Genomic DNA, 25,859 nt, shown 5'->3' on the forward strand with positions numbered 1-25,859 from the left:
AATGTTCTGGATTTGGTTCTCACGCCTTCAAGACTTGACTTAAATGGCTCAGGCTGTCCTTCAGACCGCTCTTCTCTCTTCCTTTTTATCCAGAAAGACGTTTTGATCCCTGTAGCTCACTAGGAATTGCGATTGTGACAATTGCTGAACTTGTTTGTTGCAAGGAAAGATGTATGTTCTGCCTTTTAAGAGTTTGAAGCAATAAGTGCTACGAGAGTATTCAAGTCATCAGTAGAAGTAACACATCTTTCGACTCTGTAGACAAAGGCAGTTGTGAGGTTGGGGTCGGGATGTGCTTGGATGCCTCCTCTGGTTTTGCACAGCAGTTCTGCTGCTGCAGATAGAGGCGTGCGGTGCCAAGAGGTGGCCGTGGCAAAGCGGGGCCGTGGGGTGGGATGTCAGCTGCTGTTCTCAGCCTGGTGCAGCTCACAGAGAGCAGTAGTGTGGCTCACAGCTGTTCAGTGTCCCGTATGTATGCAATATAAAACGCAATTATGTAATATGCAACGAATTACATAATTATGTGTGTGTATATGTAATGTATTTAATTGTGTTTTAATGTCTTTATTGCTTGGAAATGTAAATATACAGAAATACAGCCTCAAGCATTTTCACACGTGGTGTGTATACAGCAGTAGGTGTTGAGGGTTTGTACTGTAAAACAAAGGGCTTCCGGTTTCTGAGGGGTGCAGAATTTAGATGCAACTGTAGGTTTGTCACTGTCAGTACTAAAAACTTTCCTTCCTAATGGGACGTGTTTGTGATGCTCTCAGGCTGTGCTCCAGCGGTTACTAGAAATGGCATTGCTGCGCTTTGCAGCTGGAAGCGTGCAAACTATTGCAAAGGATGGTTTTAAAAATGCTGAGACCTCGACCTGCACGGGCTGTGCATGTGAGAGCTGCGGGCAGACCCGGCTGTGCCTGCAAAGCACAGCTGAGTGCAGGGATCTCTCAGCTCTGAGCTGAGCTCAGTGATAAACTTCTTGCCAAAGTTTGTTTAAAAAGTAATAATTATTATTAAAACAAAACCAAAAAAAAAAACCGCCAAAGGCAACTCGTGCAGAGGGGTTTTCATGTCTGCTTTCCCATAGTCTAACTTTGCAAACGAGCACCTTTGAAGGAATACCCAAAAAAGAAGCTGCGTGTTTCCATCGCATTTTGGTTTTCTTTACCGGCAACAAAACGTCCCTTCATAAGTAGCCCGGTCTCAAAAGGCGCATGTTCCCCCAAGTTTTCTGCTTGGGTGACTACGACTTTGTAGAAGCTGAAAGGAGGAGGAAAAAAGGAATGCTCCGGCTTGTATAAGAAATGAACCTTTGCCCAATCACTTTTTGTCCGTGAATAAGGTAACTTTTTGTGCATGTGAAATTTGAAAGCAATGAGATATGTGGGTCCTTTCTCTTTATTGGTTCTCAAGAGTCGATCGCGGTTTTCTTTTTTTCTTCTTTTCGAGCAAGCCTGAAGTTGCGAGATAAAGCAGCTCAGAAAGAAAATGTTCTCAAGCAGATGCCTTTAAGAGACAGAAATCATGAATTTCTTGAATTGCAACCACTCCGGGGGTGGCTACAATGACTTTTTGACAGTGACAGTAACTCTGCCTTGTCTTTTCGAGCCCTTCTTTGGCCCATTCACTCTGGAAAGCTGCTTAAGGGCACTTAAGCGCATTAGCATTTGGATGCTCGGGGACCGTATTGACCCTCATTTGGAAAGTTTAAATGAGTGAAAGATGGAGCGATTTGTTAGGGCTTTAGAAACCAGCTTTAGAGAGCGGCGGGTTTTCCGCTTTGGTTTGTTCGGGTGCTTGTTCTAATCTGGTGCGCTGTTTAAAGGCGACCAGACTGATTTGTGACACATGAGCCCAAAGCGCTATTTTTTTAGTCTTGACCCGATTAGCTCATCTGTGCTCTGAATTTCAATGGCGGTATCGAAGGGCCCGCGCGTTGGGAATGGCTCGCTGCTGGATTACCTCATCGGGAGCCGCCTGCGGACGCAGATGGCGGAACATTAATTACGTGTAGAAACGGAGAGAGCGGGGCCGGAGGTGAACGGCGGCGGTGCGAAGGAGGAGCGCGGCGGTCCGTCCCGGAGCAGCGCGGCCGGTCGCAGCGCCCGCAGTGATCGCAGTGATCGCAGTGATTTCTGCTCCGGCTCCGTCCAGGAGCGCCGCGCGTTCCGCTGCTTGGGGCAGCCCGGGCCGCGCTCGGGGGACGCGTGCTGCCCCCAGGGGAAGCCCCGATTTGGGCACGCCGGGTCTGTGTCGATACGACTCGGAGCTGGATGTTCGTAGTCCACAGATCGCCCCTTTGGGAAGGAAACCGTGGTGAACAGCCGCCTAGGCGAGGATGTGCTGCGTTCGGTGAGGTGGGGGCAGCACTCGTTCGGATTGCAGAGCCGAACTGAAAACCTGAGATGTGCATTTCATCGCTGCTGAATCACACTCGGGTTACTGTCCTTCAAACGTGAAATCACTCGGCTTTTCCCTTCCTGTTTGTACCGTGGAAACACATAGGCCCCTTTTCCAGGATCATTTTAATGCCTGTTTTATTTTTTTCCCTCGAATGAGGTTTTCATACAGAGTTTCCACTCTTATTGCTGGAAATCTGAACTGAGATCTGGATTGCTGGGAAGCACATGGGCAGTTTTAAAAATAGGTGCCTGACATCTCTTTCAAATAAATTCTTAATGGGGAACTGGGAAGTAAACTGCTGTTGTAAGCAAGATATCCTGGCTGATGGATACCGTGCTAGGAGTAATGAATCACAATACATGTTTATATCTTTGTAGGAAAGAAATGTGCGGTGGGATGTGAACTTTACTATTGACAGAAATCATATTTATTTTCTAAGTGAATATTATGCAAAGTAACAGTCCATTCTCCAACCATTACAAAGAACGGAACAGGCAAAGCAGGGAGGGCACCTGTTTCCCTGTTGACTGAATTCTTGAGCACACCTTTGGTAAGAACTAGCAAAATAATCCTTTATTCAGCAAGATCGTCTTTACCAATATCCTTATCCTGTACGTAGATACTGTGAGCTGCTGGAAGCTAGACTATGGCAAGGGAAGCTGAGCTGCTTCCCACGAGTGAGTGCTCATCTTGGCCATTTTCTCTGTCTTTGAGTAATAATTAGATATACACAACTCCCCTTTTGTCTTCTGCCCTGAGCTTCCCAGCAGCCCAGACAAATGGGTGAGAGTGGCACCACACACCATCTGGTAGCATTGCCCGTGCTGGATAACTTCATGTTAGCCTGCCTTACCCCAGTTATGATATAGTCTCTGCATTTTAAAGCACTTGACATAGTTATAAAAAATGTGGGTTCCATGAGTCTAAAGCGTGTTTTCAAGTAAAATATGTGCCGGACTACTTTGCTGAGGTTCCAGGCTTTCACCTGAGCAAAGCACACCCTGCAGGCAGCCAGCCCTCTGGGTCCTTTTCTTGCCATTACAGATGGGCCACAGCTTGGCCAGTCACATGGGAGCCAGGGCCTGACGCCTCTGGGATTCGTACCTTGAGTCTAAGGGAGTGTTAACTTACCGTACGTGTTAGACACACAGCCCTCACAATGTCTGGAGGGGTGGTGGTGTCTCTTATTTGAAACAATGGTGCACGTGCAGTTTGCTATCCAGAATGAACTACAAAAGTTCCTGTCAGGTTGTTAATGTTCCTGGGATTTTTAAACTGTTCTTGGGGCATTCATCCACAATGCAGACCTTTTGGCCAATGAGTTAAGCTGCAGGATATAGCGCCAAGGTACTAGAATGGAAAAATATGGAACATAAACAAGTAGTACCATAGAGTTGTTGGCTGTAGGAAATGGCTTTTGAGAATGTTGACAAGTCATGTGTGATGCAGCGTCAGACCCGTGGCAGAACCTGTGTGTGCAGCAGTAAGCCAGATGAGTATGTTTTATTCCATTGATACTCTCTTAGATGGTCTGTCTCTCTCCAAACAGTAAACCAGTGTCTTCTTTTAAACCCATCATAAATGAAAATGAGTTGAATTAGCAGTGCTTTGTCTTTTGACTTACAGCAAGTCATACTTCCAGGTGGGCATTGGATCTGCACTTGAAGATACATACATTGATCAAGTTCAGCAAGAAATGGCCTCACCTCTCGTTTAAATGAGCTTCCCTTTCTCCCTTTGTGTTTCCTATTAGACGTTATGTGCGAAGGCTACAATGCAGACTGTGCGGGCAGCTGACACAAATGAAGTAGTCAAGCTAATATTTCGTGAATCCGATAATGACCGAAAGGTAAACAACGTCATGCCCCCTGTGCCTCCCGGGTAAACAGAAACACTGTTGAACGTTCACTTTCTTTTCTGCAGAGCATGAATATAGTTGTTTCAAACTGTTAATTTGAAGGGAGGGGAGGGATCTGTATTGTCACACTTAATGCTCAGTTAATTGGATTTCTCGAACTGATTGCCAGTCAGCTAAATGGGCAAGCTGACAAGCAGCTTTGGACGCCTAGAGGTGCTGTATTAAGGGCTGCGTGTGTCTAAAAGGGTCCCTGAGTTTTTCTCACCTTTCTCCTCTTTCTTTCTTTTTTTTTTTTTTTTTAGGTCATGCTACAATTAGAAAAGAAACTCTTTGACTACTTTAATCAAGATGTTTTTAGAGATAACAATGGCACTGCGGTAAGTTCATTACTGTTAAAGGAATAAGTTGGAAACTCACATAAAAATTGCATTTCTATCACCCCTTACCAACCCTTACCCCTATTAGTCCTCCTGTCTACAGAATGAGAAGAGATAATTCATCCAGCTTGGTCACTGCTCCAACTTCCTTCCACAGTACAGCTTCGTAACTTTGATATCTATTTGTTTTCCTTTTCATTCCTTCTTTTTCATAGAAAGAAAAAATGTAAATGAAGTATGCATGCTGGTTCCCATGTTGTCTCTGTCCTCTTGCATATTTCTTCAGATATACCAGTTCTTGACCGGTTCTTGACTGGTTCTTTACTGTGCACTTCCTGAAAACTTATGAAAAGCCTTTCATGCAAAATGGCACTGAAAATACCTATGTCTTCTGAGTATATGGAATGAGTGAGTATATGAAAGAGTAATGGAATGTGTGAATAAATGGAATAGAAAGCTCAAACCCTGCAGCAGACTGGCACTGTTGAGGCAGTCATATAGGGCTTAATAATGAAAAGCAGACAGGGAGCACTAACCTGTTGGTGTGTAATGAGGACTGCATTCTTTCTGTAGAGAATGGATTTTTGTCATCTTCAAGGTTATTTTACTTGAAAATGGAGCCACTTCACTTTGGAAAGTACCTGTATGGCTGCTTTTAGTATTGTCAATTTCATCAAAGGTTCCTAGGAGTTACGTATCTAAAGGAAAAACATAAAGCATCCAGAATAGAAAAAACAATGTTGAGGGCAGACAGTGTGCTGACCAGGAGCGTACCTGCCACACATTATTGCCTTATTGTGGATTTTGTTGGCCTGACATTCTGCTTGTGCAAACTGGCCCACCTTCACTGATTCCACAACTAAGCTCCTTGTTTCATATCTGCCAACATGAGCAGAAACTAATGGCATTCACATGTTGAATACTGTGAGCTGTACCAGAAGGGCTGGCAATGCCAAACAAGCAAAACCTTCAGAAAACTCAGCGTTTTGTGGAGACTGTGTTTGTCAAAGTAATTTGTGCGAGCTGACGAGTTAGCCAAGATTCTCCATCCTTTCCCAGGGTGCCTGAATTTTATCTTCCTTGCACACACCCAAAATGAAAGACGACACAAGGTTAAGCTGTTGTGTCTCAGCTCCATGGAGGGTCCCCTACCTCTGTTGTTTGTAGGCCTGTACCAGTTCACAGTACGCACACTGGCACGGCATGGTGCTGTGTTTTGTGTAGCAATGGGATATATGCAGCACCCTTGGCTCTCCCATCTCTCTCTTTTTCTACTTGCAGCGTATCTTCTTGCTGCTCATAGAGAAGCAGGTTGTGTGGAGGGCTTTCTGTGGAGATACAGGGCAAGGAAGACAGCTGAAGACATCCTTCTACTCACCCTCTCTGATTACAAGTTTACTTACACCTAGGTAGTTAATTCCTTATGAAAATTAGAGTTCTCGTTCGTATCTTGGAGTCAGAACCGTTAATTGAGATGGACTTACTAAGAAAATGATGTTCCTTATTTAAGCACTTGTTGACATCCATCCTACTCTTAGTGGGACTGCTGTCCCCACGTAAAGCTCATCTTTAAGCTGTGGCATGTAATCACCACAGAAAATAATCTGTATAGGAAAAATATCTTGAAAACGCAGCTACTGTCAGAACAGTTTGTTGGTTTCTCTCTCTCTTTTTTTTTTTCCCCCTTGTAATTTTAGGAGGTGAAAACATCATTGGGAAACACATAACTGTTTTTTTAGTGACAGAGTAGCTTTTAATACAAAGTAGTAACACTAATCCCGGTTTCTGTTTCCATAGATAAATGTATTTTTTTCCTCTATATTTGTTACTGTTACTATCTTTTAGCATTCTTTTAAACAATTCAAAACGTTTGTAATTTTGATTTTTTATTGTATTTTTTGTACCCAGTACATTCTTGAAGCTGACCAAAGCTGTTCATGTTGCTGCCATTTACCACATCCTCAGCGGCATTTCAGATGGTTGCTGGTTGGCTTTACATACACGAATGCAGTGTGGAAAGGCATAAGCAGAATCCCACTTAAGCACATTCTCTTTCTAAATCAGCAGTCATTTCATTCATGCATCAAGAAGGGGGAAATCTTGCAGATCAAACATGGAAGGAAAAGATAAACGATATAATGAGCCATTGGAGATAATCTAATCTTCATGGTCTAGTTAAACACACGGCACCATGATCACTAAAAACAAACTACCTATCTAAAAGGATAAATGTCTCTGTGCCGAATTCAACCCAAAAAATCCATCGCATCCTTCATCAACCGCCGGTCTTGTACCAGCCTGACAGAAATTTAATTCAAGCTGGCTCCTGAAAATAATTATTGTATTTTAAGAGTAGTAATCATTGGTCGGGACATGATTGAATGTGTCCATGCCTATTGACTTTTTCTATGATTTATAGCTTTGTTTAGTCGATATTCCCATCGAAATTGTATAATTAATTATAAGTGGGGCTGTCAGGTCTGCAGGATGGAGTGCCCTGATGAGTATTTGGGAAGATTAAATTTTCCTTAGCTGTACCAATGCAGGGCTTGGGAATTTTCACAGCACTGTGGCTGTTGGATAAAGATGTTTTCTGTGTGTTTAGCAACTGCTTTAGCTCAAAATCCATTGATTTTTCTCTTTTTTTTTTTTAATTTTTTCTATCACTGTGGTGTCTCTTCAGTAACAGAGGAATGTTTAGAGATGTGACAAGAGCTGACTAATATTTATTATCAACAGGCTACTTTATCATTGTCCATACACAGTTATTCCTTCTTTTTTACATTGTAATCGACAATCTTAAGTTGTATTTACGAAAATGAATATTTTTATGAAAAATCTGGTATAGGTACAAATTATCTGCTCAACAGAAATTCCATTCGAAACTCATGCAGTCATCTGTGAGGTCTATTTTTTCCAGACCTGTCTGGAAGCTATCTTAGCAATTATCTCTATTTATTACCTGAAAGCACAATGACTGTTCTGTATCATTTTATTTCAAATATTATTGCCCGTGAGTTGTGGGCAAAGAAGTAAGTCTTACCTGACCTGGGCTGGCTGCTTATGCCTTTCAAGAGGCATCAGATCCCAGCTGGGAGCAGTGCCCATATCCATGCCACAGCTGTTCTGCACTCCCATTCCTCACCCCCAAGGAGCACAAGGAGCTCCCATACATGTGAGGACACGGGGAATGCCCAAGCTTTCTGCATAGGCATCCTTTGTGGTTCTGCAGGGCTCTTCACTATCTCTGGCCTTGTGCTGACCCATCAGTATGTCATTCACACAAGACTTGAGTGTAGCTTTGGATTTGCCTGCTCTCAAGTGAACAAAGTTAACATGATGGTTCCAGAAAAGTAGCAACGTGAAAGGAGTTCTCAAATAAATCTACATTATTACCATGTTTTTTTCAGATTCCTTAATCACTGGCTATAAATCAAGCTATAGCTATTTTTTTCTTCTGTACTTTCTTGTACTTGGGTATTACCTGTTAATTTCAGCAGTGTGTGCAGACAGGACAAGGGAAAACAGCCAGAAACTGGAGCATGGGGAGTTCTGCATGAATGTGTGCAAGAACTTCTTTATGGTGAGGGTGACGGAGCACTGGGACAGGCTGCACAGGGGGTTGTGGAGTCTCCTTCCCTGCAGGCATTCAAGACCCGCCTGGACACTGAGCTGTGCGACGTGCTGTAGGGAACCTGCTTTGACAGCGGGTTGGACTCGATGCTCTCTGGAGGTCCCTTCCAACCCCTGTGATTCTGTGATTTCAGAATATTCTAAGGAAAATCACGGCAGGAGTAATCTTTGAGTGAAAAAAAAAAAAAAAAAAGAATAATTGTGTTACTGTATTGTACAAATAGTTATGAGTTGGATGACTACCGGAGAGGAGCTTTGTGGAGAAGGACCTGGGTGTTTTGGTGGACAACTGGTTGGCCATGAGCCAGCAGTTTGTTCTTGTGGCCAAGAAGGCCAATAGGATTCTGGGCTGGTAAGAAGAGTGTGATCAGCAGGTTGAGAGAAGTGATCCTTCTCTACTCTGCCCTGGTGAAGCCACATCTAGAATACTGTGTCTGGTTCTGGCCAGGCTCTTATCAGGGGTGTGTAGTGGTAGGACAAGGAGCAATGGCCTAAAACTTGAACATAGGAAGTTCCATGCAAACAGATTTATTTTTGGTAAGGGTGACAGAGCACTGAAACTAGTTGCCCAGAGAGCTTGTAGAGTCTCTTTCTATGGAGATATTCAGCTCGATGCCTACCTATGCGACCTGTTGTGGGGTATCTGCTTTAGCAGGGAGCTGTACTCAATGATTTCTTGAGTTCCCTTCCATCCCCTGTGATTCTGTGAGTTAAATGCCTTGTCTTCAGTAGTTAGTTAAATAAATACTGAGTAAGAACTCAAAACCTCATAATGGCTGCAGGAAAACAATTAAATCATTAGGAATCATTTTATAGTGTTTAATCACAATCAGAAATGAGAAATGGGTTTTACATTCATATGTTTCATTATAACATATTAAAGAATCAATCTAGATGGAAACTAACATATTTTCCTTGAGATTTTGATCATTACTTTGTAGTGAAAGTGATCAATTAATTTATTTTCTTAAGACCGGATGTTATTTCCACTAAAGTCACAATCTGCTTTGTCTGTTGATGTTCATGGAACCTTTATACATTGATGGAACCTTAATTACGTAGCTGCGCTTACGCTGATATTCCCTGCTTCCTTCTTGCTCCTGGGCAGGTGGCCTGTTCTCTGCTGATGGCTTCAGCTCTGACAGGGATACCTGCCTTGGCAGTCCGTTTTGCCAGCTGCTTCCCTGCCTCTGCTGCCTGGAGGTGCAAGAGGTCAGTCTGAAGCTGCCCGTGGTCCTGTATCTCCTGAGTAGTCAGGCAGTTCAGGAGACGGTGTTGTTCTTAACACCATTAGTTCCAAAACAGATTAGAATCATAGATCATAGATTCAAGGTAATCGTGCAGGAAAGCACAGTGATCTCCAGACTACATATATAGAAGTGGTTCTATTTCTTACCTTATTTGTTGTTATGATGAGAGGAAAAAAAAAAAAAGCAAAGGGTTTCACATTGTTATTGTTGGTCAGATATCCTTCAGTAATACTGAAGTAAGCCATCTTTATTCAATGTCTGTGCTCTGAGCAACATAATCAGTCTTTGTGGGTAGATTCCTTTTATTCTGTGTGTCTGTTTAGTTTTGACTGATACGATACGATATGGGAAGAAAATTGCAATGTGCTGTGAAAATGGATTGAGTTATAAAGGTCTTGTTCTCCCTATGCCAAGTAATGATTTAAAGTGATCTGTTATTATGCTAATTAGCTTAGGGGTGTTTTTGCAAACATTTGAGGCAAACATACTTTTAGATGATGAGTAATTCCTTTCTGTTTTTTGTTTTAATATTCTTGAGAGATCTGAAAGGATATGGGCCGTGAGAAGAAAAGGTTAGTCCATGAGGGACCTTTATTAAGCTCTTTGTAGGGATACGTGTGCTCATGAAGGTTAAGGATCTGGCATCACTGAAAATGTATTAATCAACAGACAAGATATAGCACAATGCACTCTTCCCAATGGCCTTGGCTCTGACCCTTTTAAAGATAATGGGAATACTGTCCACTAAGAACTAGATTAGGACGATCAAGTGCATTTCATCAGGGTTTGACTTGAACCATGATCCCAGAGGTGAAAAGGCAGAGGTTTATCCACTGAGCCAACCAGCCCCTGTCCAGATAAAATCTTGAATATGATGTATAAGGGCAAATTAGGATAAAGAAAGGAAATTGATTGCTTAGGATCGTTGTTCCCTAGGACTGATCATAAGGAAATCCTATGCATCCTGAAACTGCCTCTTTTATTTAAGTCATCTGAGATGCCCGATTTTCATTAAAATAACGCTCTTCCTTTACTCAAAAAACAGTACTGCTGCACTTGTAATTGCGTTTGCTCAAGGTGGTGCTTAGTTGACGCACGAATTGAATGCACCACAGAGAGACTGGGAATAGCATGTATACATTCTTCTTACTAACAAATATACATGTAAATCCAGACTACAAGTGTGAGTCAGACTAGATGTGCTGGGTTGGCTGGCTGGGGTTCCTGAACCTTCATGTTCATCCTGAAGCCAGTGTGGTTAGATCCAGGGTCTCCATGCAGGTCAGTTAGGAGAATGGAACTATATGCAGAAGACAGGCACACGGTATATCTGCAAGGGTCACAGCCCCACTGGGGAGCTGAAGGTGTACATCACCAGAAAAGCTTGATGGCACTGTCCAGATCAGCGTCACTGCACATGCCCCAGGACCAGCAGGTCACCAACGGTCCTGCAGAGTGAGAAGTACTGCATGGCGTGGGCTGCTTAGACTGCTTGTTCCAGAGCCTTTTCCATTCTCTTCAGCCCCGTGTCCCAGGCACGTCCCTGCAAAGCCCGGTGTGCAGCCCGGCACTGGGCGCCATGTGGAGAAGGCACTGCCAGGCCCTGTAGTTCCCCATCAGGATGGTGCTGGTGCACAGCAGTGTGACAACAGCCACCCCTGCCAGGCCCTGTGGGACCCTGATTTTAAGAGCAGTATAAAATCAGAGCAGAGTTGTGTGTAACATCGTCTGAGATAGGTGAAAGGGATCTGTGTTTCCCAGTCCCTAGTTCATATATCAGTCTATTGCTGAATTGGGCTTTAAGTATTTTTCTCAACAGGAAAGCCAAATTACATTATTGTGTTTCCAAAGTCTTTCAAAAGAAGAGGGCTCTGTATAAGACTGGTGAAGGAGCTTACAGTGACTGGTGCCCATATATTTTAATTCTCTGAGGCCATTTCTGTATGCTTATCTCCTTTCCTTGGTCTGAAACTTCATTTTCCTTTCACAGCTGTGAATTCTCTGGTGAGCCCTGCAGATGGGTTTGATAAATGCTGCTAATATCACCTTCTGATCTAACAATGCTCTGACTTTGGTCTGTAGGTCTTGATGAGTAATTGCTATTGTTCTACTCCAATGACTGAATTAAGATGCCCTGCTTTAAAGGGTTCATACTTGTGTGGTTTTAGCCAAGGTGGCCCGCTGCAGTACACGGATGGACATCAACCTTTCCTGAGCTCTGTGTGGTTTTAAACTGAAGCAAGCAAAATTACTTTGATTTCTACACCAGCTAAACTCTGTTATAATCCTTTTGTTATTGTAAACCAGAATAATGTCCAAATTTAGTGTCGCAGATAAATGTTCTCTTAAGCTAAAACTCACACTGCTTCCCACACACAGCCTCAGCAGTTACAGGGACTGTGGGCTCCAGGGAGTAAGCGAATGTTCCGTGATGGTGCTTGTTGACAAGAAGAAGGGAGGGAAAGAACAAAACTTTTCAGCAGTCCTTACAAGCAGATGGAAAAACAGCACAGTGATAGACGGTGCAGCTGATACAGGCTATAGCTGTCAAGGATGCTAATTCTCTAACAAAATAGCAAATACTCTTTAGTGCAGTTGCAGTCATTCAGTAATTCTGCGCAAAGAACTTCACTGATAGCAAGTCATTTCCCATTTGAGTCAGCAGGAGCTTGCATGTAGAAGCTATCTGAAGAATCTGGCTCATGAAGTGTGCAGAACAGAAGTATATAATTTCAAACTGCAAAATCCTCTCGATAAATTTAATCTGTTTTTTAAACAACATTCTGCCCTGCAATTTTTTTTCTCACAGTCAGAGCCAATGGGTGTGTTCTGTGTGCATTCATAATCCCTCTGCTTGGCTGTATTCACCCAGGTGCATGGTCTCAGTCTCACAGGGTACAAGCTGTTTATAGACTTACTACTTACATGTGTGGATGACATTCTCATTTGGGAGGTGTTAATCTGATTTAACTCACAGGCACAACATTTAACTCATAGGATTGCAGGGGATATGCTTTGCACATTGTAGATCAAGTATATTTGCATATGTAGTGGAAATGCAAAGTCATGACCTGAAGCAGTGATGGAGCACCTGGTGGAAGGCAGGGCCAGCCTAAGGGAGCTCAGGTGTAAGCAGTGCAGCTGAGTGACAGGAAGAGCTGGAGCTGGGATCCTCCCCTTCCAGACCTCACTTAAGGGCTGGCAGTGGAGTTGAGGGCATCTTACTGGAGATTGCTGTGTATCTGAGGGCTTCTAAAGGTACGCACATTTTCTTTCTGGTTTTATGTGTCCGTGGCTGCTGCGCTGGGGCTTTTGCTGCAGCCAGAGACTTTCCTACCCTGATACTACTGCTGTACTTTCCATCACATTATAGCATTACAACATAGTATCAGCAACCTAGTGCTTCAAGCAGCCTCTATGTGATCCTTGTTATTCTTTACATACAAGAACATGGGTGAAATTGCTTTTTGGGGGGCAGAAAAAGTTTTCTGACCTGTCTGTGACACAGACAGACTTCTGGAATTAACTTCCAGCCACAGTGCTTAAAAATTTCTGTGTAGTTGCTCAAATTATCCCAGAATATCGTGTGGTGTGTTCAAGGTTTGCTTCTCAAAGATGATCTTGTAATGAGTAAATTACATGGAACAATATATTGATTTTTGGTTTAAGCTGAATTTCTTTGTCATTTCTAAGTCATTTAGAGTGAACTGACATATTCCTGTTTACTGTTACAGCAATAATATTATTCACAATGCTGAATAATGTACAGTATGTAAAGAAGTGAGAAGTTTGTGCTGTAAATATCCATTAGTAGAATATGCTCAGGGTAATTTCTTAAAAGATGGTGGTGTATGCTTCAAAACTCAAGATGCTGCCTTATGAAATTCTGACTGCTTTTCTGTATCAGGCTGCATGAATTAATTTTCATCAATTGCCTGTAGTGCTAAGGGGCTCCAAACGTCCCTGTAGCTGCCATAAAGCAAATATAACGAGATGGTGCCTGTAACAAGTCCTGCTCTTTCTCTTACTAAGTTGGGCCGGAAAGGAAAGTAGCATCTGTAATTGTGATAAGGCCTAGTTTTTTTCACCAATAATCTTACATTTTGAGATCACGGACTTGAATGAGATCCAAGGTGATTTTAAGGCAAATACCAAAAAAGTGATGGCCAGAGCATGCCCCAGAAATGAATGGGAGTTTTCTTTAAAATGCACAACTCAGATTCCCTGTTTGTGTTCCCCATACATTTGCCTCTGGGCACAGCTGGGTTTAGATACTCAGCTTTGTCATTACTGGTTCAGTTATTTCCTTTTACCTGGGAAGACTTGGGGACCTGATGAGTGCAGCACACAATACGGTCTTGTTCCTTTTATCTGTTTACTCTGTCATCGGTGTCCACATCTCATCTGTGTAGTACAGCACAGCTAAACAAGAAACCACAGCAAATGAACACATCAGGAACTTTCTGGATGGTGATACATGTCTGAACACTTGGTCCTCTGAATGCTGGCCTTCATTTAATTCGCAAATACAAATGTAGCAAAAACAGTATGAATGTTTAAAGCTTTGAAAGTGTGAATTGGCATGAGAGGACAATGCTGGTATTTAACATCTCTAGCCCTTGGAATTCTCGTGAGTTGTTCATACGATTGTGTTCTGTGGATCATTGTTCTTTTATTCAGTTCTTGCCATTTTCACGCTTCAGAAATAGCCTTCATTTTCCTAGTTCTTCCACTTTCCTGCTCTGATTGTTTTACTTGGAAGAAGCAGGAAAAATGTATTGGTATTAACAGCCACATGCTTCTAATAACAGGTTTTAGTGGATGGTAGATTTTTATTTTTCCTCTGCCAGGCTCATGTTGGGCAGATTATTAAACAGGTGGGGAAATGTGGAATAGAAGAAGGACATTAACACTTGTTTTCACTGCCAGCTTGTATGTATATGTAGTGGCTACACATCTATCTGTTTGGACTTAAGTAAAGGATTGCAATCTGGAAGCATGGATGAGGAATCATTTTTTCCTGAAGTGTGCTGAGATTACTTCATAAAGTAGTGGCTGAACCATCCCAGCCTTCTGAAGGTAGAATATATTTCTAGATAGACAGGTACCTAAGGTACAAGTTTCCAGGTACTTTATAGTATTTACCCAAACTCTTAAGAAGCTGGGTTTGACAGGTGTTCAAATATATACAAATGAATTACAGTTATTTGTATTCGAAGCCTTTGCCAGCATTCCATCCCAGGGCCTAGTGTCAGATGCAGTAAAATAGGGGAAGTTTCCCATCATTTTGTACCCACGTGTAGAAGTGTGTATGTGAAACGACACCGCAACTAGAAATGGAAGAAACCGGGTGGGCCATGGCGAGGCAGCTAATCAGCAGTGCAGGTGGTTCAGGTAGCTGCCCTTCACACAGATAATTAATGTGTACAAGTAGCTGCTAATTGCATGTTTCAGGAATGATTTATGAGGTGGCAGAGGGGAAAGAGGGACACAATCTAATTTCTTAGGGAACCTCTGCTATTCATACAACGGTATCAGCACAGCTGTGAGATGGGACGTGATTAATGAACAGTGGGCAAACACGCCCCATCATACAGGATACTGTTTGGATGACATGCTTGTCAAAATAGAAAGTGACACTTGGAACGATGGCCAGTAACGCTGCAGATGATGAGCTTTTTGTTTTTTAACTCTCTTATTCATTTGGACGTCAGACTTCCCACCAGCCATGGCTCTGAAATAAGGTCACTTGTGTTCATCAGAACAGTTAATGGTTTAGCACAGACTGTTATCATTGACTTGTTATGAGTGGGTTCGTGTTTATGAACAAAAGGCTACATTTATTTTCTGTCGTGGTCTAGGGAAAACAGATTTGGCAAAGGACTAATATTTATGCTGGGTCTTAACTCTAGGCTTACGAACATGTCTTAAATATCTGCTTCCAGTTCTGCATCTTGCCTGCTTCCTGAGAACACATTTTACCTGTTGTCACGTTTCCTTTTTTTCTGCTATCTGACTTGCACCACCCAGAATTAGTGTACAAAAATGCTGCTTGTCTTTGCTTAGGAAGAGTGATTTGCACATCCTCGTGTTTGTTGTACCTTCTTATCTGAGCAAAAGATAATATAAAGTAACGTGATACTCTTGCCGGCATTTTTGTGGGCTGATTAGCATATCAGTTTGCTGTACTCTTTTAATGCTAGCCCGGTTTATCTCTGGAAAGATTGCTAATATTTTTTTTCCTAATTTGCCATTTTACACGCTAAGTGCACGTATAAGGCTCTGATGTCAGGAGCCAGCATTATGTGTCTGACTGGGATGAACGTTTGGTATGCTTTTCTCAATTAATTTTCTACATATCAGAATAGAATTCGGTGCTTTGCACTAACTTTTGAGAACTGTTATCTGAGGAACACAGCTCAAGCTGTATTATCAGTCTGTTTATTTTGTTTTATATAATGTCATGATTTTTAGATTGCTTCAGTTCAACATTAAAGAGTGAATGCATTGTTTCTATCTTTCATAGCTTTTAGAATTCGACAGAGAGCTGTCGGTCTTTAAGGACAGATTGTATGAACTGGACATTTCATTTCCTCCCAGGTAAGATTCACATATAATCCATCTGCTTAACTAGTGAGCTGGTGAAAGCATAACTGTTAGCAGCGTTGCAGGTAAAATGTGAGTGTTCCTGTACGTACTGTAGAAATGATAATTAGCTTCATTCCATTTGTAAATGTATACAATCTTCCTGCACCCCCTCAATTACTACATAAACAGTGCTCAGTGGCTGATAGTTTGGATTGAGCTGATATTGTCTTTTACAGCTGCTTTTAACATAAACCTTACTTGATACTGTGCTAAGAGTAACTTCTACAGCCAAATGGCCTGTTGAGGTACTTGGTTGCAGCCACAAGAGTCTTTGCCACCAGTTGTTGAGAACTGGATAGCAAGTGGTGCTCACTGGAAATAGAGTTGAAGAGCTGGAGTTGCATAGCTTACCGCCGTTGCTCATGATGGGCTCCAGGAGTAGCAGGAACTTAGATTCCATTTTTTCAGTTTCAGTAAACAAGTTGTAGAATGATGCAGCCTCTTAGGAGAATTTTGCTTTTTTGATGCTTGTGCATGCATTTTAACCTGGTGTACACCTGATGAATTTTAGCCATGAGTACACATGTATGGCTATCAAACAAAACCAAGACTTCTGCAAATGACAGTTCTCTTTGTGGAGAATGTTTAGGAAAATTGATACCTTTTAAAACACGTGTAGTCCTGGTCTAAGTATGAAGAAGTCAAATCTTACAATCATTTTTTAAGGGAAATAAATACTGTATTCATAAAGAATAAAATCATCTACAAGAAATGGCTGCAAAAGTAGATATATCAACTATATTCTTTCCATATATGTGTATGTTTATGTATTTGTATATGAAATGCGATATTCTTAAATATCTGTTCTGTCCTTTAGAATCAGACTGAAAGCTGTAATGTTTTGGCATACACCAGGAAAAAAATTTGAAAAGATTCCCTTTTTGTTATCATAATCTCATTATTTTTCACCAGCCAGCTGTGATACTGAATTATATTGATCCCATGGGGCAATGAGAGTATGCATGGAGAGGTTACCGCTGCTCTAAATTGTTCATATTGATTGTGATAACAGAAGACCAGCAGTGTGTGTGTTGCTGACTGTATTTCATTCACTGTGTACTCGTTGGGGGTAAAAGGAAGTGAGGGGGGAAAAAAGATGTGCGTTTTTTACCAGGAATACTTTGACTGGATTTCACTAATTTCATCTTTTTCTGTAATGACGATCAATTGCTTTCATTTTCTTTGTTTATTTTAGAACAGTTTCAGTAGTGATGTGTGATGAAGGAAATGTATGATCTCAGTTCATATAAGTGAATGTACGTCTCAAAGTCCAGATGTCATTTCACTCATAGGAAACCCCAACATAAGCTTTTGTCCTCCAAGTGCAAATGACATGGCACCTGTAGGCAAACAGGCCGGGCAAGACTGAGAACACTCTTACTTGTAAAGTTCTCAGTCTTACTAGAGTTCTGTGTTAGTTGTGGCCTGCTTTTGCTGCTTCCTGACTTGCCTTGGGGATGAGAGTTGTGTTTGGCTTTGTTTGGGTTTTTTCTGCCAGTTTATGGCTTTGCCAACATTTGCTTTAGATTTTCTTCCTCAGAGTGAAAACAAAACAAACAAACAAACAGAAAACCAGTACAGTAACATGCAAGCAAAATGCAAATCCAGGCTGATCTCTCAGCTAAAACAAGGACAAGGTTTGTCAAGAAGACATTATTGCATGAATGGTTTGCAGGTTCCTGAGGCCTTTCAGCCAGTATGGTTTGCTGTGGTTCTGCTCTAGAGCACATCAGGAATTTGGTGTCTTTGTATCTAAGTTGTACTCTCGAACTTTCAGTGAGATGATGTGAACATTCAGCCAAACTCTAAATGTTTGAAAAGTTTTTTTTTTCACAAATACGCCCAAATCTCATTAGGGATGTGATCTATTATTCTAGTGCATGCATTTCTTGCAAACTACAGCCAGTCTGTGAAGAGTGCAGGGTTTTCCTTGCAGCTGCTGAGGACCATGCAGTGTGAGCCTGTGGGCAAAGAAACTGAGCCTTCCTCCCCACATCCGATCAGAGCTGAGGCAGGGGAGCTCTCCATGAGCAGTGCAGGGTTACAGCCAGCAGTGCTGCTCAGTGCTTTCCATCTCACGGCAGTAAGGACGTAGGCTCAGGCTCTGCGTAGGCCACAGCTCCTTCACTCAGCTGTTTGCAATCTGTGAGCTCTGAGTACAGGCTGGGAGCCCAAGGAGGGGTGCACCAAACCCTTCCCCGGCTTCCAAAGGCCCGCAGAGAACCAGCCCTGCAGCTGCTGTTCTCAGCTGTGCCAGCAGCATCAGTGAGAGGATAAATGTGCATCTTTGCCCGGTACTCAGTCTGTCTTCAGCATAAAACTCATTATATGAAGCAAAGTGGTACTTGCTTTTTGGCGTGGAAGAGATGTTAACACCGGACTTACAAAATAAGAAATTACTTTGAATCGAAGCAGAGAACTGATAGAAATCTAATATGAGAATGTTGCCAAGAATATAAGATGTAAAACCCCCAGGCTGTCCTTATGCACAGAATGGACCAGCTTTAGGGTGTTTTTTCTCAGCCATCCCTCCTCGTGTTCCAGACCATAAGACAAAGGCATCCTGCTTTCCATTTTGTAATCCGTGCGCAGCCACCAGGGGCAGTGAGAAGTTTTGCCTGAGCAGAGTACTGCAGAGTTGGATTCACTATTGCTATAGAGTTTCTGTAATCAGCATCCTACTTTTGTTCAGGACATAAATCACATTGATTTTTCTAGTAGAAATAATATGATTTATTTTTATTTCTGTTGAAATAATTATCCCTATCTGCTATTGACTGTAAATTCTAATCTTTTAAATGGGCAAAAAGCTGCGTGTTTTTCGTAATAATGTAGAACCCAGAAAGAAAGGAACAATACAGCCTGCATTTTTTTGCTTAGTTTGCCATCTGTTTCCTCTGCATTTTTTCATCACCTTTTCTTCCAAGAAAAAGAAATATCTGTAGCTTCTCATTACTTGCCATTTTATTTACTCTTTGTAAATATAAGCTTCATGAATAGGATATTTGTCATATATCCAGTCATATTGCATTTTATATCTTTAACCAAAGGAGGATATGAAAAGTACTGTATGCTTAGAAACTACTTTAAACTTCCTGGAATTCTTGGCAGCAAGGTGTATGATACATCAGTTTGTTGCATTTGCAGAACAACAAAAAAAGCCTTTTTCACTGAAAGAAGAGACAGAGAAAGAGCTGAAGTCACTTTTTGTGTCAGACCTATGTGCATACTAAGTGAGTATTTGAATGTAGAAGGAAGCTGTGAACTATTGTAATGATGGCCTTAAAGCAGTATTCCAGAATTTGTTTTAGTTTCTAAGTCCATCTTAGCTTTCGTAATAGGAAATGCTGAAATAGAAAAGCTTGGGATTTATGAAGTTGAGCAAAAGCTTAGGAGATGAAAAATTCCATTCTACCATTCTCTTTCTACTTTGTATTTCTCTTAGAATCCAGTGGTTGTTTGCATTTCTTAATATGGATATTAACTGTCTGAACTGTGGTATGTTTGAGTAATCTAAGTTAGAGGAGCTGTTACAATTAACAAATTAGCTATACTGTTTTTTGATACATTATTATCAGTGTTGGAGTTGGGTTCTATTCCTCACAGGTTCCTCTAAAGCATCTTTGAGATTCATTGTACACTTCAGAGAAATGGAGCATGTTGCATTGTTTGGAGTTGCAGCACGCTGAGCTGTAAGCTGTTCTTTCTCTGGGTTTTGTCATGAGGTTGTATTGATGCGCTACTGTTGGCCTGCTGTGGAGAGCTTTAGTCTTGCTGAGTCCGTGCTACTTTTACAGTCAACTTCATCAGGGCCAAAACTTCAGCTTGAGAAGTTTTCCTGGTTTTATGTTCCCTTCATTCCTAGAGCAGCACTACACACCATCCAGATACCTCATGTATAAGCACAGCTGGGTACAAACACGCTGTGTGCGTGCTGACCCCTGTATACTTGTTTCCTTGCGTAACACTGAAGGTGGCATGGTGTCTTGGTTCTGATCTCCAGGCTCATGCTCACTGGAGATCTGATTTGTCCTCTGGTGGACAACCAGTCCCCTTTCTTCATAAGAGGGCCTTACTTTGTCTGAAAACCACCGGTTTTGCAGCATAAAAATTAGCAAAATCCTAATTAAAACAATAAGAAAACTCAATTTCATGGTGCCATGCGGTATGGAGAATGCCTTTCTCACAGAGGAATGCCTTGAGTACAGTTAGCTCTGACCAGTGTTTGTGGTGAGAAGCTCAGGCAGTGGATCCAATCCTGCGTTCTCATACACTAGTCTCATTCCTCCTATCAGCAGCAGCATCAGGCACTGAGCTGTACAGGGTTCTTTTACAGTGAATTTCTCTGCCCCTACTCCTGAGTTTCAGCTGAAGCCACAACAGCTGTGTAGGGATATACTTGATTTCTTTTAAATGGAATCACAGCATTTGGCTCTTTAGGTGTATGAACAAAGAGCACAGAGTGCAGGGCACGGCATGGATGTTCCTGGGGACATGAGTGAGGTGCAGCAAGCCTGGTTTGGGCAGCAGGAACTGTTTTAGGGCCTTAATGTGTTGGCAAACATATTCTGTATTCCTAAATGATAGGGAAACAGCCCTTCCATGAGACTTTACAGGAGTGCAGAGTACAAGTTACTGCTCTCACTCAGTGGCTTTTAGGGGAGATAAGCAGCGAGGATGCGAGTGTTCCCAAGGCTAATGAGATGGAATGTGGATGAGGATTTTCAGAATTGCCATTTCGGGGTTTTTTGTTTGTTTTTGTTTTTTAATAATCCACAGTTTGACTTTTTCTACCTCTTTAAAAAAGTAGCTTGCGTTAAAGTACTAAAGAATATGGAAGTGGAGTTTGTTGAGTTTTTACAAATAGGCCAGTACTTTTAACTATCCAGTAACTTTGATAGTACATGTAATGCATGATTCTAGTAATGCTTTTGAGGGGAATTAGAGTATATAATAACTCTAAACAAAATCTGTAGCTGCCCTATCAGTGCTGTTAAGGCAACACAATACATTCCTGAAAGTTAATATGCAGGTGGGTCTTCACAGGGTCTTGGCAGACCATGTTAGTGAACCTCGGCTCCAGGAGCCTTTTCCCCATCTGCTTGTGTATGGGAAGATTTCCAGTGCAACCTCTGAACTCTCCTACCAGTCACAGAGTCACAAGGTTGGAAAGGACCTACAAGGTCATCTAGTCCAACTGTCCCATTACCATTACTACCACTAAGACACTAAACCATATCTTGCAGCACCCAGATGCGTCTTGGACGCCGCAGGTACGGTGACTCCTCCAGTCACAAATAAAACAGCATTTCTGCAGGTGTGTTTGTGGAACTAAAGAAAAAAAGTTTTCTAGTCCAAAACTAGATTTTAGTTTCGGTGTATATGTCTGCTTGATGTTATGTTAGTTCTTTTTCACACCCTGGGATGTTCAGGCGTTGTCTCCTCAGAAACACCCAGAACTGAGCCCTGAGCGCAGCCCTTACAGCATCTGCTTCACTTGCACGGCTTTCAGTGGCCCCTGATCTGTCCAGCTTGGTGCTCGATAGCTAGGCTTTTTTTTCTTTTTTTTTTTGTTCCTCTTAAATTCGGAGTTGTTCTGAATTCTCTGAGTATGAGCCCACCATCCCACGTGAGCTGTACATCACAAAGAGGCACTCTAGTGATGCAGTGAGTGAAATCCTGAAGAATAAATCTTGACCCGCTGGCTCAACCTGTGTGTGCTGAGGCTGCTGTGCCCCAGGGGATCCCAGCACATTCCTGCATGTCACAGTCAGTATCACCTGCCAAGGGAGCAAGGTCTGTAAGCGTAGCAGTTCCTCCCCACTGTCAGGGAAAGCAACCGCTCAGTTTTTGGCCTCCTAGCCAAGAGATGAGCCTGTTCCAAGCCCATCCCTTTCATCGTTTCTCTGCCCTTGGAGTGAGAATAAGAACAGTAACAAACCACGCTGCCTTCAGCCACGAAAATCCTTTCTCTGTCCCCCTGAAATCTGCCGAGAGCAAAGGTAAGCTGTAGAACGAGTCACAGCTTAATGAGAAATCACAGGCCGCATTTCGTTTGCTGTCTTTACGCAGAACAGGGAGAGTCCTGCTAACAGATAATCTTACAGACGCTATCCATCCACTCCTCCTATATTTTGAGGCCTTTGCTTTAGATGATGAATATTCATGTTTTCATCTCATTGCCTTTTGTAATCTAATGTCACCCATAGCAACCTTAGCTGTCGGAGATGAAATACAATGCCGAATTTTGAACTCAGTGAGTGCTGTCAGTCATTGGTGGAACAGGCTGGCTGTGAGCAAACAGCAAGCCCAGCGTGAGGCTGGAAAAGGGTTTGTAGTTGTCAGCAATCATTACAGAAAGCGGTAGGTGTGAAAAAGGAAGAAACAACATCGTGGTCAGTCCGTATACAGGTGGGCAATTGTTAACTTTATCACTGCTCTCCATTAATTATTATAATTATTCTTGTAGCTGTTGTATAGCAACGATAGGAACTGACTTTAGCAAGGGCTCACACCCACCTACAAGGTTTGCTTTCTGATAAGCCTGCATGCACAATACTCTTAAGTATTAATCATTCTCTTAAAGTGGCTTGTTCTTGTTTGTTGTTGCATTAGGCTGTCATGTAATTTACTGGCCGGACATATGTTTGTGTCTTAGATATCCTCCTTGTGATGTTTTTCTGCAGCAGACCCCCTGCATTGGCAGTATCTTGGCTTTGTCGCCTCTTGCCAGGAGATGGGCTGAACCTCATCTACTCTTGGAATTGTGTTTCTTTCAGAATTCTCTTTGGCTCTTGTATTCCAGATTCCCATTTAGTCAGTAATCTATTTGTTTTTTATCTTTGCGTTTTGTCCCATGACCTTTTTACTCTAGCAGGTTGCACAGTGATATATACGTTTTTCTTGGTCTAGTCTGACAGGAGAACGAGCTGGTCTGTTCTGCAGGAAGCAGAGCGGTTCTTGAAGGCACTTGTTCCTTCCCTTCAGAAGGGAGTCCAAAGAACAGTTCTGCCTTTCGTACTGAGCCCTCTTGGTGCTGTTGTGTGTATTCCAGATGTTGCCCTTTTGTGGGAAATGAGAAGGCAGGATCATGGTTCAGATTTTGATGGGCTCCTTTGCTTACCAGTGTCCTCCCCAGTTGCCTTGTGTGTATTCAAAACACAAGAAAACAACTATGGTCGCAGAACTTGTGTAGCAAACAGGATTCCATTGCACAGAACATGACCTGTGTGATGCTTCTGGGTCCTGTTTCCTCTGAGAAGGGAGCATTAGGCACCCGAGTAGATGAACAGCTGTTAAACTGGTGGATGGTTTTTGTTCTTGCTATATCAGCTACTTTCATAGTGCGTTATTTTTCTGCCAGTTGAGAAGTATTTGTGCATTTTTTGCCAAATAGAAATACTTCATATTCATTCATGAAAAGTAAAACACCTTCCAGGTATCAATCGGTTATCTTAAGTTGTCGGTGGATCCCTTACCCCTGAGGGACAAATTGCCCCAGGACCTTGTGTAGCTGTCTGTGTTCTTCTGCCATATGAGAGCGGAGCACAGGAACTGCTTCCAGCTGGAGGCTGAGAAGACAGCTGTCATTTACTCTAGATCAGTGATCATTTAACCACTATAGCACTTTTCAGACAGCTCTTATCCCCATTTGTCTCTTCAGATGAAACCAGTGCAGCTCTCACTGTTACCCTCACTTAATTTCCAAACTAAAATAGGATTATTATTTTTTTAATTTGTGAGGAGCTGGATTGAGTTGCCAAGTGTGCATTGCTTTGTTTTAAGGAATCATGGCAAAGGAAAAAACAAGAGGGAAATCAGTGATGTCAAGAAGTTTCAAGCGCTGAATATCACTGTGCTGTATTGAGTTGAGGATTGCAGACAGTGCTTCAGTGGAAGCATGGAGTAAGTTCTGAAAAGGTTATGGTCTGTGCTGTTAGCCAGGTCATCAGTTGTAGTCTTTTTACCACTAATGCATCATGCTGAGGTCTGAAAGTACTACTGAAAAGCCTGGTCTTTTGGAACCTGAGCTCCTTCCTACCTATTGCTCAGCGTTGTGTTAATTTTTGTCTGTATTGGAATTTGAATAAGCATTGCACAGAAGCAATACAGCCAAAGTCAGGTGAGTTCCTGGAGAAAACCTTTAGTTCAGTCACAGTCACATATGGTGACATCAGACTGTTCTGCTGGAACGAGCCCACACTGGGTTGTTTCCAACAGGCCAGCATCATTCATCATTACGTGTATCCACTTGTAACAGTAGAGGTAGTACAGACATTCAGCGGAATACAGCTTTGTTGCTATTAAAGCAGTAGAGCACGTCACTCATTGTCCCCTCACTGAGGTATTAATATTGCTGAATGATCCATTTTTGTTAGCCGGGCTTCTCTGTGACGCTCTTCAGTGAGCAGCAGAACTCCACACATTGGTCACAATTAGCAGTGCGTCGGTCTGCCAGCCTTCCACAGGCCGAGTGCCCTACGGAGGGGCACTGAGACAGCAGGTGGAGCGGAACAAGAAGTAGCACGTGTTTGTGTCATTGCTGTGCTTTAGCAGCAGAATGTTTGTAGTCAGCGCAGAGGGATTTCTCTATGGGAGCAGAAGGAGACGTGCCCAGTTGTTTCTCACTGGAAAAGGGGCAAAGGAAGGAACTCTGGGTTTCTTTTTCCTTTTTACTGGAGGAGGTCCAGAGTTGGATGAGCACAACAGAAATATTTGTTGAATCATATTCTTTACATGTATTACAACAGCGTGATTTTCCAAAGCAGCTCGTTATCTGAAAAAAAGCAATGCACTCAACATAAATCCATAAAACAAGATTCAGAGGAAAGCATTGTGTTGTTAACCTTCCTGCTTTGTGTTGAGCCTGGAGTTATGGCTTGGGTCCTGTTTACCCATTTTACCCTTTGCTACTGGATTGCCCCGGTGACCTCCCTTTTTATTGTCACCTTTGACTCTGATTGTTGGTTTCATCACCATGGTGTTAGTGTAGCATTTGCAAGTAGCAGCTGTTTAACACATTGTACTTAAACTACTATGTTTGCAGGACACTGTTTACCCTCCTGATTTGGCTTAAGTGAGATGCGTATCATGGCCAGTTAGCTCAGCAGAGCATCATGAAGGCTTATTAGTATTTTGGTACGTGTGAACAGTTAATTTAATTCAAACGCCGGTGTGCCTCGTGGTTAAGCTTTAACTGTCTGCTCCTACGATGAGCATATGAAGATGAATTACATGGGGTCATTTGTTGGGAAAAGGCCTAGGGAACCCAAACCTCCCTTTCAGATTCAGCGAGATAAGAAGTGGTAATTTGATTTGGGGGTAGAAACCGATGGTCTGGCAGCAGACAAAAATTATCAATGGTATATGCTGATTCTTAGATGTCTGTCATACTTTGGTCAGATGACATTTTATTGAGATCTTGCCTTTGTACCAACACACATTAATGCTGAGATGGGACCTTGCCAGTTAAAAAAGTATATTTTCTATTTATATATATATTTGGCCTTACAACTTCAAAAGTACTCAAAGCTTGAACTGGCAGTCGTACACAGTCCTTGTTCCTTGTAAAATCACCTCAGGGACCCTGAAAGTACAGCAGAACTAAATGTAAATAAAGTAATAAACTGTTTCCTGATGAAAAGTGTTTGGTGTTCTTCACCTTTTGAAGTTCTCTCCCAATATCAC

The 25,859-nt window shown here is 42.3% G+C and overlaps 1 protein-coding gene across 2 annotated transcripts in view; it reads left to right on the top strand.

Moving 5' to 3' along the window:
* Positions 1-25,859, top strand: part of INPP5A (inositol polyphosphate-5-phosphatase A) — a 182,489-nt gene that overhangs the window by 144,286 nt on the left and 12,344 nt on the right. For both annotated transcript variants that reach the window (XM_072340693.1, XM_072340692.1), the window contains exons 10-12: positions 4,160-4,255; positions 4,567-4,641; positions 16,051-16,124. In XM_072340693.1, the coding sequence (XP_072196794.1) occupies positions 4,160-4,255; positions 4,567-4,641; positions 16,051-16,124 (245 nt within the window). The remainder of the gene's footprint in view (positions 1-4,159; positions 4,256-4,566; positions 4,642-16,050; positions 16,125-25,859) is intronic.

Source organism: Excalfactoria chinensis, chromosome 6 (genome assembly GCF_039878825.1).
Source record: "Excalfactoria chinensis isolate bCotChi1 chromosome 6, bCotChi1.hap2, whole genome shotgun sequence".
Lineage (NCBI taxonomy): Eukaryota > Metazoa > Chordata > Aves > Galliformes > Phasianidae > Excalfactoria > Excalfactoria chinensis.